Raw genomic sequence first — 16860 nt, forward strand, 5'->3', positions numbered from 1 at the left:
TGGAACAGGGATCTTAGGTCTGTCCCTTTATGTGTGTGTGTGTGTGTGTGTGTGTGGGTGTGGTGTTTATGGTGTGGGTGAAGTTTTTTACAGGTGAATAAAGAAAATCTGAAAATTTGTTTCTGTGTGTTATCTGGCTTTGAATCTAAGAGAGAGAGGTGGGGAAATCCCTAGGCCCTTAAAGAGGAGAGAGATCTTCCTGAATGTAAGGGGGCTCTTCCGGAATGAATAGGGGGTCATTCAACATTCATTCAAGAAGCCTTTACTGAGTGCCTACTGAGGTCAGCTACTAAAGACCAGCCACTGAACTAGATGCTGAGAACAAAGTTTATTAAGACATGCCTTTGCCCTTGGGGAGTTATTTCTAGGCAGTGAGGCAGACAAGAAATAGTTACAGTATGATGTGATAAGTTCTGTGATAAAACTATGTGTGATTATTATGGTAGCACAAAGGAAAGAGTTCAGCTCAAGTCAACAATGTTTAGTGAATGCTTACAGCGTGTGCCAGAACAAATGGTACATATGAGGGATCCTCAAAGAAGGTGGTAATAATAGCATTCACTACGTGCCAGGCACTGCTTTAAGCTCTTAATGCATGTACTATTTAATTCTCTACAGTTCTATGAGCTAGGTAGTACTATTAGTTCTGTTTTATAGATTAGGGAACTGAAGCATAGAGTGCTTTAATAATCTGTCCCAGAGTCACAGTGGGTTAAGTCAGAGCAGGTGAGAAGCTGTTTAGGAAGGGAAGGCATCCTAGGCAGCGGAATAGCCTTGGTAAAGGCACAGGGGAGTGAAAATGCTTGCCACTTGATAGGACTGGAATATAGGGCTCGGTAGGACTTGGGAAGGGGACAGAGTGAATGGAAAGATTGGTTGTTGATGTCCTTGAATATCAGACTCTGCGAGGGACTGTATCATAGATGAACATGGTAAATGAAGAGCTCCATGGATGGCTGTAGTCAGGACTCCACCCCAGGGAGACTGCTCAGCTGAAGCCTGAAACGGTAGGAGGCACTCCTTCCACTGCAAAACTATGCAGCCCTCCACCCTCAGAGACAGAAGAACCCTCACTAGCTTCCTCCTTCACTGAGACCTGCCCCTCTGATCCCTCTAGGATTTAAGAAAAGATGCCAGGTCATAAATGAAGAGATGAAAGGGAGAGAGAAGTCAGGTCTGAACTGTGAGTCCCAATGCTGACCACGCCCCTCAACGCCCTGGGCAAAGGGTGACCTCACTGTTAGTTCCTGCCTAGGCTTGAAGCAGGTGGTGAGCAAGACCACGTGGGGGTGCTGTCCTGGCCTGCAAGCCCCAGTCCGATCACACCCTAGTCAGTTGGGGGGGGGGTTGTCTTCCTATGCCTTCGTTTACTTCGCCAACCCCCTTCCCCCCCTTTTTTCTGAGACATTGTCTTGCTTTGTTGCCCTAGGTAGAGTGCAGTGGCATCATCATAGTTCACTGCAACCCTAAACCCTCAACTCCTGGGCTCAAGCCATCCTCCTGCCTCAGCCTTCCAAGTAGCTGGGACTACAGGCTAATTTTCCCTAGTTTGCTCAGGATAGTCTCGAACTGCTGGCCACAAACAATCCTCCGGCCTCGGCCTCCCAAAGTGCTAGGATTACAGGCATGAACCACTGCACCTGGAGGAGGCTTCTTCCCACATAAACACGCCCACAGTCTTGGGCTAACTTTCTAGGCAGAAAATTTCTTACTGGGGCATGAGTCTATGGGCTCCTGGGTGGACACCACTGCAGCTACCTTTGTAGGCCCAGACTCCTCAGATTCCTTAACCCTTGCTCTGGTCCACTGCCCGTCTCTTAAGCATTCCTTTTTCCTTTTCTGCTGCGGCGCCTTTAAACCCTCTCGGCCCTTGCCCCGCCCCTGGTCCGCCCCGTCTGAGGCGGGACCCTCCTGAAAACCCCCCGGCCCGTCCCGGGTGCACCACTCCCCGCGGCAGACCCAGCCTTGAGTGTGCAGCCCGCCTCAACGGTGAGCAGGACAGAGGGACCAAGGAGGGATATGCATGGTCTGTAGAGAGCGAGAAGCCAGCGCTTGGGACTTGCTCCAACTAGCTTGGGGATCAAGGGCTGGCACCAGGAAAGGGTCCGATGACTGCTCTGCCCCACCCCGCTCTGTCAGGTCCGGTCCCCAAGTCCTGACCGGGCATTGTTGGACGATGAGGTCAGGCGAGGTTTGCCGGTGCATAGACGGGGCGTCCGTCTGGCGCAGGGACTCAGGGACTGAGCCCCACCCGCTGGCTCCAGCGACGAGTCCTCACTGGGGCGAGGGAAAAAGGGTGTCGGACTTTAGCTGGCTGGCCCGAGTGACGGCGCGTACTGGGTCCTGGAGCCGGCTCTGGGCGAGCTCCTGGGGCTTCCCGCGCGACCCTTCACTTCCTGGTTCTGGGAGCACGTGTGGGCTCTGCATGACCTCTGCGTCCCCGAGGCCGCCCTATCTGTTCCTTCTGCTGCCAGTTCGCTTTTCCGGAGACGCAGGGTCACCAGCTGGGGCCAGGGGACTCCGCGCGTCGGCCCTCCCGTGGTCTCGCCTTCTGTGAAGCTCCAGTCGTCTCCAGGAGAGTCCCCCGACCTCAGGCATCTTGGGGCTGCAGCCTAGACTGAGCCCTGGGGTGCCCTGTCTGTGTGTTTGGGGAGGGGGGAGATAGAAATCGGCTGCTTTCCAGGCCCTCCTACTTCTGCCCGAGCCCCACTGTCCCACCCCGTGCCCCCTGCTGCTGGGAAAGCCGGTGGTGGCCGCGGGCGGGCGGGCTGCCCAGACCACTGCGTCACCCCAGCGGCGGGCGGGCGGTGGGTGACTCATCGGCAGTAACGGCCAGGGTGTGGCCGTGGGGGTGGGGGCGGCGGCTGTGGAGGCTGGACCTGCAGGACCGGAAGTGGATTGCCGCCTCCTGCCCCCCCCCCCCCCCCCCGCCGCCCCGGCTCCGCGGGTCTCTTGGGGCCTCCTGGAGCCGGTACTGTGGAGGTTCTGAGGGCACTTGGTACCTGTGGGGTAGAAAGAAACGGGGTGAAAGTGGGGATGTAGTTGGGATTTGGTGTAGGAGGAGACCTGTGGCTTGCACGCCCCCCTTCTCTGACTCCAAAGCACCAGACAGGGACAGCTCCTGTCTCCAGCCCCCTCCTAATTTCTCCTTCCTATCCCATAGGTCAGACCTAAAACTGCAGAGGCCATGGTAGGGCGGGGCCCGTGGGGTCCTATCATTCCAGATCCAACAAATAGTCTGTCCAGCTGTAAATTCCTTCCCTCACCCCACAGCCTCTGCCCCCTGGGGAGTGACCTCTAATCTTTTCTTCATTCCATCCCTTCTCCCTCCAGAATTCTCAGGTATGGATTCGCTAGCTCAAAACACACCTTCCCTTCGCAGGGCATTTCTTCTCCTGAACTACTACCTCCTTGAGTCTGCTTCTCTACCCCAAAACAGGTCCTTTCCCATCTCCTCTAAATGCTCTCCTTACCCCTGTAGCTAACACTTGGAGGAATCCCTTGCACCTGGCTATGCCCAAGAACTGCTGTGAGGATCCCACTGCTGCCCCTGGGCTCAGAGCCTCCTCCCCACAACGTCTGTGTTGAGCGGGTATTGCCTGGTGCCCCCACCCTGCCTCCATTCCTGTGTTTGGTACACAGAAGCCATGGCAACAGTCCCCACCTCACCCCCTCCTCCAGCACAAGCCTTGTGGCTTCCTGTTTGTGTAGCCTCAGCTTTCTCTTCTCTTCACGATTCTTGGTGGTGAAGGGCTGCCCCAGGGGGCTCCTTAACCGTGGATCTCCACCGTCCTTGCTTCTGCCTGCTTCCTGTGGCACCTCACTTTGCAGGCTGGTGTCCCCATTGTGCTCTTTCAGAATAGTCCCTGCCCCAAATCTGAGCTGGGAAGTTCCCCTGTGTCCCATCTGCACGCACGGTAAATGGAGAGCCCCTTTGTCTTCCCAATTAAACACCCCAGCCAAGAACCCTCAAATCCCTCCACTCCACCTCATGTCCGCCTTTTCTTTGGCTTTGGTGTCCTCGGGTGGGGTAAAGTAAGCTTCCAGCGCAGGGTCTGGGTGGGGCTGAGGGCTGGAGTGCCTGTTGAGGTCCCTGCCCCATTCCTGACTATTGTAACCCGAGGGTGGGGGTGAGGGTTGTTCCCACAGCTGTAGTCAGCTCCAGAGTTTAGGTTGCTCACTGCTAACCCACCCCCCAAGTTGTTCAGCTGCTGCCTTCCTTTGGGGTCCCCAGCTCTGGGGCATCTCCCACACCTGTCTTCCAGCTGGGCATATCTCTTCTCTCCACCCTGGTAGGTGACTGGCTATTCTCCCTTCCTTTGAGGGAAGGCAGGGGTAGGTTCCTGGGTGTCACTAGGGTGGGCCTCTGCAGCTCCAGCAGCTGAAGCCTGTCAGCTCCCGCTGACCGTGGGGGTGGGGAGGAGAGACAGCTGTTGGCCAGGCTGGGCCAGGCTGGGCTTACCCCTCCCCAGAGCTCCGCCCTGTGGCTCTGGCACCTCAGGGTTCTAGGGCAATGGCCCCAGTGTGGAGCAGACACGCTGCAGCTGGAGGTGCAACCCTGCCAGCTGTGTCCAGGCTCCAGAGTGGGGGAGGGGCCCTCAGTAGCCATCTTGTGCCCGGAGGTGGGCCTGGGAGGCTAAGTGTGTCCTGCCCTGGGGGGTGAGGGGAACACTGGAAGGCTCTGGCATCTAGCCCTTCCCTCCTCTTGGAACCCATGTCTTAAGTTAATAATTCTCCTGCACTTTCTTTACCTGTGCCATAGTGATCCCTGCGCCAAGTGTGTTTCTAGCCACTTGGTCCTTGGAAACAGTCCTGAGACCCAGGTGACCATAGTGAAGCCACTCCTAGAAGAGAGGTCTGGAAATTGTACTGGGAAAAGGGGGCTTACTGGTGATGGTGGCCCTTTCTCTTCCTGCCATGTCTTCCAGCCGGTCCCCTGTGCATCAGAGGTTATAGGTTCTGTGGACTGAGTGGTGGCCATGCCAGGCTGGGCAGGAGGCTGCTTTCCCCTTCTCCTCAGGCCACTCGACCCCGCTTGCTTTCCCCCAGCTGACTGTGTGTGTGGCTGGTGCTGTGGGTCAGGGCCCAGACTGACACTGATCTGACTGGGCTTTCAGGCTAGGGAAGTTGGGGGTGGGGGTGGGTTGCTCTTGATGAAGGTTAAAAATAACTGATTTGGGGGAGGATCTCTGCCGGAAATGTGCAGCTTGATAAGCCGGCGGAGTAGAAAGGAGCAGCCATGTTGGAAGGGGTGGGGGGGACTGGCCCAAGACATGCAGCCTCTGGAGCCGAGAGGCGTTGGGCATTTGAGGCTGCCTGGCCCCTTGTACATGGGCAGAGCCCTGAGGCCCACTGAGATGTCGGGATTGTTTAACCTGGGGTGTGAGGGAGAAAGAGAGCCAGAGTGACTTCATCCTGTAAGTCTGACCTGGCCTGGGGCCAGGTGTGGAGAGATGAGGTGGCTCAATTTCCTCTCCCTGAATGCAAGTGTCTATCCGGGGGATCCATTTTTGTGAGCAACCAGACAGTGGCTCTAATTCAGTGCAGAGGAAGAGCCCATCCAGAGAGGGGTTGGGGCAGGAAATGGGGGGCTGTGTCCCTTTTCTGTTCCTGGCTCCCCTTGGCATCAGTAGCATTCCTGGGACTTGCTCAGTAGGCCCCTGGGTGTGGGACCTAGGCGGGAGGTGGTGGGTGGGGACAGCCTGCCCACAGTGAGGTCTGCCAACTCAGGCCAGTGGTCAGGAAACCACCCAGTTCTTGCTAACCCAGGCCCTCAAACTAAGTTAAAGAAACTCTCCTGTGTATTTCCCCATCCTTCCCTCTCTTCTCAGGTGTCCCAAAATACCACTCAAGGCTCCTGTATTAGCTTCCTATTTCTGCTATTACAAAGTACTACAAACTTAGTGACTTAAGGCAACACAAGTATGGTATCTTACAGTTCTAGAGACCCCGCTAAGGGCCTCCCTGGCTAAAGTCCAGGTGTTGGCCGGGCTGCATTCCTTCTGAGGGGTTTAGGGGGAGTCCATTTCTTTGCCTTTTGTGGCTTCTGGAGGCCATCTGCATTGCTTGGTTCATGGCCCCGTGTGACTTTGACTTCTGCTTCCTTCCTCACTTCTCCCAGTCTGACTCACCTGCCTCCTTCTTCCAGTTAATAAGGACCCTTGCAATTACTTTGGACCCACCTGGATGATCCAGGATCATCTGCCCACCTCATGATCTTAATCACATGCAAAGTCCCTTTTTGCCATATAAGGTAATGAAAGTATCCACAGGTTCTGGGAATTAGGACATGGACACCTTTGGGGGGCCATTACTCTGCCTACCACAGCTCCTAGAAGGGAAAGTAGAATTTGTTTTGATTGCCTGGTTTCTCATGGAAAATTCCTTTTGCTTGCTGAAATCTTTTAAGGGCCTACTCAGGCCTACCTCTTCCAGGAAGCCTCTCTTTTATAGCATGTGAATCAGAACTGTGCAGCTTAGTACTCATAGTATGCAATCCTTACCCATTCATATGTACTCACCTTGTCTCCCTGATGGCACCGTGGGTACTTAGGACCAAGGATTTGTGTCTCTCCCATAATCCCTACTACAAATAGTAGGTGCTCAATTAAAATGCAGTGGTTGATTGAGCGTAGATCCAACTAGTCCTCTAGCTCCTGGCATAGGTTTCCCAAGCTGCTCCATATTCCTCCTCCTCTCCCCAAATCTTTCTCTTTCCCAGGGCCTTCAAGAGCAGGATTGTGGTTAGAATGACTGGTTTGCCTATGCTAAAGCTGATACCCCAAAGGAGGAGCTAAACCCCCAATCTTGGCCTCATTTACCCCACATTCTATTCCAGTAGGATTTTATTTTTTACTTCATTCTATTGGTAGAACCATTTGTTCAAATGAAATCTAATGGGGAGCCTCATATAATAAACAGACTGCTTGGCATAGGGATGGGAGAATCCAGAGACAGCCTGTGTGACCCCATGACACCATGACACCTCCCACAGTTCTGAGTAGTCCTACTCCGGCCCATGTCCAGGGATCAAGGCAAGATTTCCCTCATTTGGCAGCAGTTCTGGTCCTCATCCTTAGGGCCCACCATGGGGGATATAGTGTGGGTCCCCACCAGGCAGAACTCCCCAACCCACAAGCTGCAGGGTGTTAACCAAAGGTCTGGGCATGTCCTCTCCCCAGCTCCCCACAGCTACTACTACCCTTTGGAATGGCCAACAGGGGACCTGCATATGGCCTGAGCCGGGAGGTGCAGCAGAAGATTGAGAAACAGTATGATACAGACCTGGAGCAGATCCTGATCCAGTGGATCACCACCCAGTGCCGCAAAGATGTGGGCCGGCCCCAGCCTGGGCGTGAGAACTTCCAGAACTGGCTCAAGGATGGCACGGTGAGAGCTGGGCCCCCAGTGGCTTGGAAGTGCAGGAGAGCAGGACTGGGTCCGGGAGACTGGGGATTGTTTAAGAAGAAGGGAAGACTGCAGGCACACCAGTCCCAACTTCTTCCTCAGTCTGAATATCTTTACTGAGCCTAGGAGAGGACCCAAGCTTTCCTCCCTTCCCACTGAGTGAAGAGTAAGGGTGAATGTGCCTCCCTTGCAGCAGAAGGCCTAGGTGACACCAAGGAAGGATATTTCTAAGGAAAGGACTGTGGGAGGGCTACTCTAGACAGCAATATTGGAATAGCAACAAAAGACTAAACACTGGCCTTTCACTCTGGGCTCAAAGGCAGGGGGCTGTGCAAAGGACCCTGAGGCTCACTCCAGGTGAAGGAGTCCAAGCTGTGTTCAGGCAGGAGAGGACTCTCTTTTGGTTCGCTGTCTCTGGTGCTGAGAATGGTGCATGTTGATCTGCACTAAACACATCCTCACCTCTGCACACCTACCGTCCTCACCCAGGTGCTGTGTGAGCTCATTAATGGACTGTACCCTGAGGGGCAGGCCCCAGTAAAGAAGATCCAGTCCTCCACTATGGCCTTCAAGCAGATGGAGCAGATCTCTCAATTCCTGCAAGCAGCTGAGCGCTACGGCATTAACACCACTGACATCTTCCAAACTGTTGACCTCTGGGAAGGTGGGACAGGGCCAGGGTCTAGGGCCTGTCATCCAGGAGACCAGAGTTTGGGCTGGGCCATCTTGACCAGGGAGAAGGGACCAGTTTCTGGCTCCCTGATGACAAGAGGGATATGTGTGTTTCACAGGGGAATGGGCCATGTTACGGGTTGGGATGAAGGGTATGGGGACGAAGAGTAAAAGGAATTAGGAAACTGGGCGTGCTGATGTAGTGATAGAAGTGGAACCCTGGCTGAGGCCCTGCTGAGGCCAATACATTCCCATTCTTCCCAGGAAAGAACATGGCCTGTGTGCAGCGGACCCTGATGAACCTGGGTGGTCTGGCAGTAGCCCGAGACGATGGGCTCTTCTCTGGGGATCCCAATTGGTTCCCTAAGTAAGTATTGCTGGGGTAGCTGCAGGGGCCAGCACACACACTGTTCCTGCCCATTCCTGTCCCTAGGAAATAACCAATATCATCTTGGTAGCAGCCAGCCCTTTACAAAGCACTTTCACATTCCTTGTTCCGCTTAGTCATCACAACTCTCCCTGGGGTGGCAAGTGACTGTCCCTTTGGACAGATGAGGAGGTGGCTTCAGGGAGCTCACGGGCAGAGCTGGCACCAGCCCTTGGGCCCACGGCAAAGTCTGTGCTCTGTCTGTGGTCGGGATGTACTGGGCAGCCTCTGACTTCCTCCTAATCAGCACCCTCTTCCCACCCAGGAAATCCAAGGAGAACCCTCGGAACTTCTCAGACAACCAGCTGCAAGAGGGCAAGAACGTGATTGGGTTACAGATGGGCACCAACCGTGGGGCATCTCAGGCAGGCATGACCGGCTACGGGATGCCACGCCAGATCCTCTGATCCCACCCCTGCCCCTGCCTTCCCATGAATGGTTAATATATATGTGTATATATATTTTAGCATTGACATTCCCTGAGAGCCTTTGAGCTCTCAATCTCCCCTCTGCCAGGGTGATGATCCAGCCTGTCCTGTCACTTCTGGGGTGCTCGATGGCGGCCTCTCCCCTGTGCTTACTAATACATTCCCTCCCCCACACCCATCAAAACTGGACCAGCTGGCCTCTTCTTTTCCCCTGGGACCAAAATTTGGGGACCTCGCCCCCTGCCCCTATGCCTGTCCTCTTTCCCTCTGGCCTCTCCTGCCCCTGAGCTCTGTGCCCTCAATCCATGCCTTGGCTGGGAGTCAGGGATGCTGCCTCTGGCCTTCCTTCTACAAGTAGGCCTCTCCCACAGCTGTGGCTGCAGGGACTTAATTTATAGGGAGGAGCCTGTGGCAGCTGCCACCCCAGCCACAGCTGGACTGCGCGCACCACACAGCTGGGGCAGCCTTCCCTGGCAGAGGCCCCTGTGGCTTCTCATTTTCCATTCCCTTCTCTGTGGCTAAGGGGTGGGGGTGTGGGCACAGAGAAGGGAGGGCTGCTCACCATGGCCTGGGGCTTGAGGAATATGAGTTTGCTGATTTAATAAAGAATCCCAGTCTTTTCTGGATGGACTCTTGCTGTGTCTGGGGCCACTGTGCCCACCATGGGGAAGGGAGAAGGGGAAGGGAGGAATACCGGACCAGGGTCAGGGAATGGAGCGGGGAAGAGGGCAGAGAGGGAAGGCTGCAGTGGTAACCCCCCTCTTCAGTTTCTTCCCCCATCCTTTCTCATTTGGTTCAGGGGAGGGTGGGTTGGGATTGAGAAGGGACAGGACCTCACAGTTGCCCTTGGGCTGGGAACCATAACGCAGAATATGTGGGCAGTGTCCATAGGGAGGTAAGGCCCTCCACACCCAATGAATCCAGCAGTCCTGCCTGGTGCTCCTGGCTGGGCCTGCCCCTCCAGCCGGAACAGCTTCTCAGCCACTGCAGGGGGGTTGGGCTCACTCTTGGCACAGCCCAGAGTCCTGGCAAGTACAGTGAATCCAGGTGGGAGGCTCCTCAGGCAGGCTTGGGGCAAGGTGGCCTGTGTTGGAGTTGGTCAGACCCGAGTGGGGGCTGAGGGTGGGCGTTGCAGTGGAGAGGGGGACTGGAGAGCTGGGAATGAGCAGGGGTGAGTTGGTGGTGGAGGGAAGAAGCCTTGATTCATCTGGAGCACCTGTGAGCTGCATGCTGGGAAGAGCCTAGCAGCAGAGCTTCCATTCTGGGTGCATTGCCTTGGACGATGATAATCAACTTTGAATCATGTTGTCTCCAGTACCCAGCCCTGACCCAGGCATGAATGTCCCACCCATAGTTTGCAACCCCTAGATATCACCTTTACCCCAAGTCTTCCTGGCCAGACCCTGTGTCTTCCTAGGGAGAACTTGAGGGGCCACGAGCCTGCCTGACACTAGGTCCCACCCAGCCTCCATTGTCCCTCTCTTCTATCTACTTTAGGGGATCTCACTCTCCCTAGGAGGAGAAAGCCACAACACTGTGCCTGAGGGTAATAGACTATGCAGGTTTGTAACCAGAGAGCTTTCGTCTTTCCCCACTGCTCCCCTGCCTCCATGAGGCACCCCCTTCTAAGAAGCATCCACTGCGGGCCAGGCGGCATGCCAGTTCCCAGCTACGTGGCTCTCCGCCTTCCCCCACCCGACGGAAAGGTGGTTTGTGCTTGCTTGCTGCACTCCCACGGGCTAGGGCACAGATAAGATAGGCTGCAGCCTGTGTGCAAATCCCCTGGGTGCCAGGCACTCCACCCCTTTATCTCCTGCTCAAGACGCCTTGTGGGATGCCAGTGAGGGAGAGTGATGTCACCGAAGACAAAATATTGAATTCACTGATATTTACCACCTTCCCTAATTTATTTATAGCTACGAATTTTTGGCCACAGGCCTGACAACTCTGAACAATGCAGAACGGACACCGAAAACCACTGCCTTCTCTCGGAAGGTTCTCCTGAAAGCACAGGAGGTGGATATCACTATATTATTTCCCCCCTTTTGTCCCCACATGAGGACACTGGGTCTCGGGGCAAGAAACTTGCCCACGGCCACACAACAATGAAGTAGAGGAGCAGGGATTGGAGTCGGGTAAACATGGCTACGAGCCTGGCTGGGCTCCCTGAGAAGTGGAGCTGCTGAGGGACTGGGGGATGGTGGGGTGGGGTGGGAGTGCTCCTCTTCGGTAAACTGAAGATGACAATTCTTTCCCCATGAGGTTGCTGTGAGGATTAGATGAGACATGCGTGGAAAGCACTTTACATAGTGAATGCTAGCACACGGCAAGTGCTCAGGAAACAGAAGTGTGCGGAATAAAAGGTTGGGTTTGTGTGGATGCTGGGCTGGGAGGGAGCCGATGCCCAGCAGGGCCACCACCCTTTACGGCTACCCTGTTGGACATGGGCAAAGATGCTTCGAGTGGCCCTACGCCCCCTCCCTGGAATAGCTTATTTTCAAGGCAGACACTGACTGGATCTGAGAGGTGCTCAGCTGTGGCGCTCGCCTCCCTTCTGGCTGTGCCTGTCACCTCACCCAGCAGCTTTGTGAGGAATCCCAGTGTTTCCCCTTAACCCATCTCGCTGCAGACTCAGCTCCTTCCTTCTGGAACTGGCCTTCACTGGCATCTCAACATTTTGCTTTGTTTTCTGTTGGTTTGCTTTTTGTCCCATCTGAGGTCACAGTTTCATTCCTAATTTGGCCTCTCTCATCTCTCCTGACCCCGCTTGATGCCCTGGAACTCAGAATGGGGCAGGAGGAAAAGCTTCTCTGTACTTCTTGTCATCTCCTAGCACCCTGTTCTCCGTGGCTCTCTACGCTGGTGTTTTGTGACACTCTGCACTTGCAGGACTGTTCCTGCTGTCTGGAACAATCTCCTTTCAGGTCTTACCTTTATCTCCTTCAGGTCTTCGTTCACATGTGACCTTCCCTGACCACCATATTTGAAATTGCACACTCCACCCTCAGCCGGCACTCCATCCTCCTTTCCTGCTTTCTTTTATCATCCAATCTATTTTATTTATTTTCTGTCCTCACCCATAGAATGCACACCACACAAAAGCAGGCATTTGTTGGTTTTGTTCACGTAGAGTAGTGGTTGGCATGATGTAGGTGCTGCATAAATATTTGTTGAATGAATGAGTAAGCATCACACCAGCCTCATGCACCCCCTGGCCTGGTAACACAGTGCCTGGCCAGTCCAGGGGCTGGGAACCCAGCCTGTCCTCGGATCTGAGATGGAACCCAGCTTCCAATGCTTCCTGATTGTTCCTTCCAAAACGTAAAAACCCAAGAAGCTGCACCCTGTACAGCCAGAAGAGTGGAGGTTGGGGTTTGAGGGTGGTGTGCATGCTCTGGGCAAATGGGGAAAACAGAATGGGAGGAGGGCAAAACGAAGAGCCAGGAGCCAACTTTGGTTCATTTATTCCTTGCCTTCAGCCTTTAAGTGGAAAATCACTGTGGAGGTGGAGGGAAAGTGGGCTTGGCCCGTGGTGGCCAACGGAGAGAAGAGTTGGGGAAGGGAGGCGGAGAGGAGGAGGAAAAGGAGGAGAGAGAGGGAAGATGGTTTCACATGCTCGGCCCAGTTTGGCTCACCTGTGGTTAAAAGGTAGCCCCGTGCGGCCTGTTCATATGCTTGTGAGTGTGCATGCAGGTGTGTGAGAATTCACAGGACTCGGGCTCAGGGGGGTGCGGGCGGGGGGGGAGGAGATAAGTCCATGACTGTGTGTGGAGGCTGCCTGTGAGTATGTGTTTACCGAGGACTGGGGATAATGGGTGCAGAGAGGTGTTCGTCCTGTGTGCGTACGCATCTGTGTGTTTGTACGTGGCTCTGTGGAGAACAATACGTCCCATTCCTGTCTCAGTAGCTGAAGGAGGCCTTTGAGAGCTTGGCGAAAGGCCCAAGGAGCAGTGGAACAGGGAAGGAGCTGGATGATAGGACCCCAGGGAGGGTACAATAGAGGGCCTGGAATTAAATTTGTTGAAGAAAAGGCTAAAAGGGTGAATTAATAACTGTCTCCTTGCAAAGAAATGGGTTTTAGCCCCAGTGGCCAGGGAGGTAGATTAGAAGAAAATGCACCATAGTTGCATCTAGAGAAATGTAGGTTAGACAAGGAAAAATGATCCTCTTGACTCTGAAGGTTATTAGCCTCTGGAATCTCTTAAGGGTTGAGAGGAATGTCTTCAATAATAGGACAAATCTCTTCTTCTCACGGAGGAAAATGGGCAGTTCTGCCTGGGAATGCTCGCGTACACACTCATTTTTTCATTCATATATTCATTAATTTAACAATTATTGAGGTTCTACTTTACATCAGGCCTTATGGGGGAAGTGGATTATTAATACATGATCTCTTTGCTCAAAGAGTGCATTGTTCTACAAGGGAGACAAACACAGATAGGAGCCATCATAATTTAGGAAGCCAGTGACATGTGCCTTGGGAGAAGGACAAATGGGGCTCTGTGGGAGGACAGCTCACCAACCTCCCAGTGCTCTGGACGCATTCCTGGATGGTGACTGGCGATGATGTCATGGGGAGCTGAGGCTACATACCTCAGGGGTCATCTCCCCTGTTTGGCCCAGGGGAGTGGGCAGCCTGTTAGGGGGGCTCCTCTGGAGACAGGAGCGTCACCGGCTCTGTGGCCAGAGGTCAAGTGGCAGGTGATAGGGCTATTCCTTTCCTGCCTGGGGTGGGGTTGGACAAAGAAGTCGGAGTTAGGCTGAGTCAGGGTGAGCTCCAGGGATCGGGCAAGGACAGATCAGCATCACTGGGGTGGGAGGTAGGTTGAGTTGGGGGGTTATATAACCCTCTCTTCAGATACCAGGGCTGTCACATTGTTTCACCCCACTGTTGACAGGACCTGAATTTTGAATTGGGTTTCCATTAGAGAAATATGGCTCCATGTGATACCGATCCATGATCATGATGATGATAGTGGTGATATTCACTACCATTTTTCTGCTAGTCACAGTGCCAGGAACTCTACTTGCATTTTCTATTTGTTTTTTCATTATTTCAAAAAATATTTCTTGAGCAACTATTCAGGGTGAACCGTCTGCCAGGTGTTAGATGATACAGAAGTTAACAAGACATGGTCTGTATTGTCCTGGGAGGAGCTGAAAAAGCAAGGAGCCAGTTATAACACAGTGTGATATGTGGCATGATAAGGGCAGTCTGGGTGCTGTGAGAACCCAGCCTTCCAGGGAGGGGCATCAGTGAAGGTTTCTGGAAGATGGTGATGTCTGAACTGAGTACTTAAGGATCACTAGAAGCATGAGTGGGAGGCCAGTGATGGTGAGGAGGAGAGTGTCTTAGAAGGGGTGTGGCATGTGCACGGGCTGCAGGTGAGAATATGCAGGACTGGACCGTAGAATGCATGTGTTTAGAGGCATGAGGGGTGGGTGCTGAGAAATGCAACTGAAAAGGGAAGTCGGGGCCAGATCATCAGAAGAGCTTCAAGGTCAAGTTAACAATTTTGGACATCTCATTGAGGACATGGAGAGCCATGGAAGGATTTTGAGTAGGGAAATGAAGAGTTGAGGGTTGTGCTTTATTCAGAAAGTTCTCTTAGGCTGCAGGGTGGAGAATGACCTAGGGTTGGGGAAGTCTGAGACAGGCAGACTTAGGAGGTTATTACAGGAGCCCAGGCTGAAGTGAGAGTGGCCTGGGTGGGTTCAGGGAAGGGCAGTGGGGATGGAAAGAAGCCAATGGATTTCAAAGTTGTTAAGTACTCTTTGATTCACTGTGGAGAGTGAAGGAGAGGTAGAGGGGTCAAGAAGGACATCCTTCTGGCTTCAGTAACTAAGCAAATGGTGGTATCTGTCACTAGGCTAGGAAATCCAGGAGAAGGAACTCAACACCATCACAAAATGTTATTCTCTCCCATTTTACAGATGAAGAAACTGAGCCTGAGAGAGTAAAAGTAACTTGCTGAACCCAGTTAATGGACAAACTGAGGTTTGAACTTATGACCGCAGAAGTCTAAGCTATCGCCTGCCCTACCATGGGGCTCCCCTGTGAGGTGGCTTTCCCTGGGGCCGGGTTCAGCCTGCAGCTGGGTTGAGCTGCATTCTTTCTGTAAGCAGAGGCCCAGGGCCACAGTGGAGGAAGGAAGAGGTCAGGCTTGGGAAGAGGGCCAGGAAGTTCAGCTCGGCAGCAGCCACCCCTCTGAGGCAAACAAAGATCTGGATGCTTCGGATGGGAACTAATGGAGGGTACCTGAGGTCCAGCCCCCGGATCCTGTTCCTTGGAGTTTCTACCCTCAGGGCTCAGATAGCCCAAGTTTTACCTTCAGCAATAAAAGCTACCACTGACTACAGGGCAATACCTGAGAGTTGCACTTTTAAGGCATTAGCATATCTATTAATTCCAGAGAGGCTTGCCACCTCTTGGGAAGGCTTTAGTATTTTTATACTTTTTGGAGAGAAGAGAAAAACTGGAGCCTAGAGACTGTAAGTGATTTGTGTAGGATCCCAGAGTTCTTGAGAGTAGAAAGCATGCCTTATGTATCTTCGTGAGGCTCACGGTTCTCAGAACAGATGGTGCCAGGCCAAGAAGGAGCTCAGTTAAAGTTCATGGTTTTACATTGGTTCTACGTGTACTGGAATCCGTGTCTCTAGATTCCTGGTTACTCAGCTGATGTTGAAAGTACCCAAAGTCAAGTACTCCTGGAGATGGCATAGGCTGTAGACTCCAGTGGACACAGGATGGTTGGGATACCCTAGGCACGAGACTGTATCTTCTCCTAATCCTGCCACAAGGAGTCCCAACTTCTTGAAACTTGTTCTATTCTCTAAGTGAAGTTCTCAGACTGCTAGCACTGGAATCTCCTGGGATGTGGGTTAGAAATGCAGGTTCCATGACCATCTGGTCATGGAGACATGAGGCCCAGCAGTCACTGAGGGATGTGGCTTCGGCATGGGCAGGGCTGTGACCGTCTTAATCCCCATTGTACACTCCCTCTTTCCCTGCCATGCCTTCTCTACCAGGCTGCCTGGTAGAGTAGGCTTTGAACAAATAAATGTGTTCAATGGATTTTAAAAAAAATGAAATGCAGATTCCAGTTAGACCTAAAGACCTACAGACTGAGAATCTGTGGCAGAGCTGGTGGGAGTGGTATCTTGAATTTGCATTTTAAACAGGCTTCTCCCATAATCCGTAGGCAGCACTATCCTAGGAGATTTGGAGAGAAGTTTTTCCAGTAAGAAAATTGAGGTCTGGTAGGCCTTGGCCGGAGGCCTTGAACAGGAGCTGGCCCTACCCCCCACCCTGCACTGTTTGGTGACTGTGGCTAGGTTGCCAAGGGAACCAGGCTGTGTAACTTCCTGGCTTTGGTGGTTTTCCCCCTCCTTGGCCTTATCTCAGCATCCGCCACCCAGTCCAGGGCCCGTGCTGGTCACGTAGGAGGGGAAGCTGGTGCCAGGCATGCGGAGGCGTGTCCAGGACACCAGGGCAACGCAGGCCCCAGGACCTGGGGTGGGCAGGAGGGTGGAGATGTGATTTCTGAGAAGGCAGGGAGGCTGCAGATTCCTTAATGTCTTTCTCCTGGGTCCGGAGATATCTGCTCAGTGGTAATGTGGGGAAAGGGTGTGGGGACAACATGGGGCTTTCTTTGTCATTAGTCTGGCATTTCCCTCCTCATTCACACCTGATCCCCCTCCCTGGGAGTGCTCTTCTGGCCTGTGTGCTCTCCTCTCCTCTCCTTCTTCCTCCCTCCCTTCTCTAGACCCAGAGCCTCCAGCCACAAGCACCCCACAGTAGTTTTCACTCCCACTCCCACCCTAACACGCCTGCCCCAAGCTCCATCTGGCCTACTCATTCTCCTTGGTTCCATGTTTCTTCCTGCCCCACGGGGGTCTCGCAGACTGTGGCAGGAAGGCTTGAGC

General features: G+C 53.5%; 1 protein-coding gene across 3 annotated transcripts; it reads left to right on the top strand.

The window, feature by feature from the left end:
* The first annotated feature begins 1908 nt into the window (after nucleotides 1–1908).
* Nucleotides 1909–9554, top strand: TAGLN2 (transgelin 2). 3 transcript variants are annotated; one of them, XM_069478501.1, is made up of 6 exons: nucleotides 3992–4015; nucleotides 4079–4089; nucleotides 7182–7389; nucleotides 7897–8071; nucleotides 8344–8446; nucleotides 8772–9554. In XM_069478501.1, the coding sequence occupies exons 1-6, from the start codon at nucleotides 3992–3994 to the stop codon at nucleotides 8911–8913; spliced, it is 663 nt and encodes a 220-aa protein (XP_069334602.1). In that variant the 3' UTR covers nucleotides 8914–9554. The 3 variants fall into 3 exon arrangements, with proteins under 3 accessions (XP_069334603.1, XP_069334604.1, XP_069334602.1); XM_069478502.1 differs by lacking the exons at nucleotides 3992–4015; nucleotides 4079–4089 and adding an exon at nucleotides 1909–1989; XM_069478503.1 differs by lacking the exon at nucleotides 4079–4089 and having other exon boundaries at nucleotides 3724–4030.
* The last annotated feature ends 7306 nt before the right edge of the window (nucleotides 9555–16860 follow it).

Source organism: Eulemur rufifrons, chromosome 8 (assembly GCF_041146395.1).
Source record: "Eulemur rufifrons isolate Redbay chromosome 8, OSU_ERuf_1, whole genome shotgun sequence".
NCBI lineage: Eukaryota > Metazoa > Chordata > Mammalia > Primates > Lemuridae > Eulemur > Eulemur rufifrons.

Bases quoted from the DNA above. Each gene is read 5' to 3' on its own strand.
- TAGLN2 (XM_069478501.1), top strand. From the start codon at position 3,992: ATGTCCGCCTTTTCTTTGGCTTTG. The intron at 7,390-7,896 runs GTGAGAGCTGGG...GTCCTCACCCAG, and splicing joins ACTGGCTCAAGGATGGCACG to GTGCTGTGTGAGCTCATTAA. The intron at 8,072-8,343 runs GTGGGACAGGGC...CATTCTTCCCAG, and splicing joins AACTGTTGACCTCTGGGAAG to GAAAGAACATGGCCTGTGTG.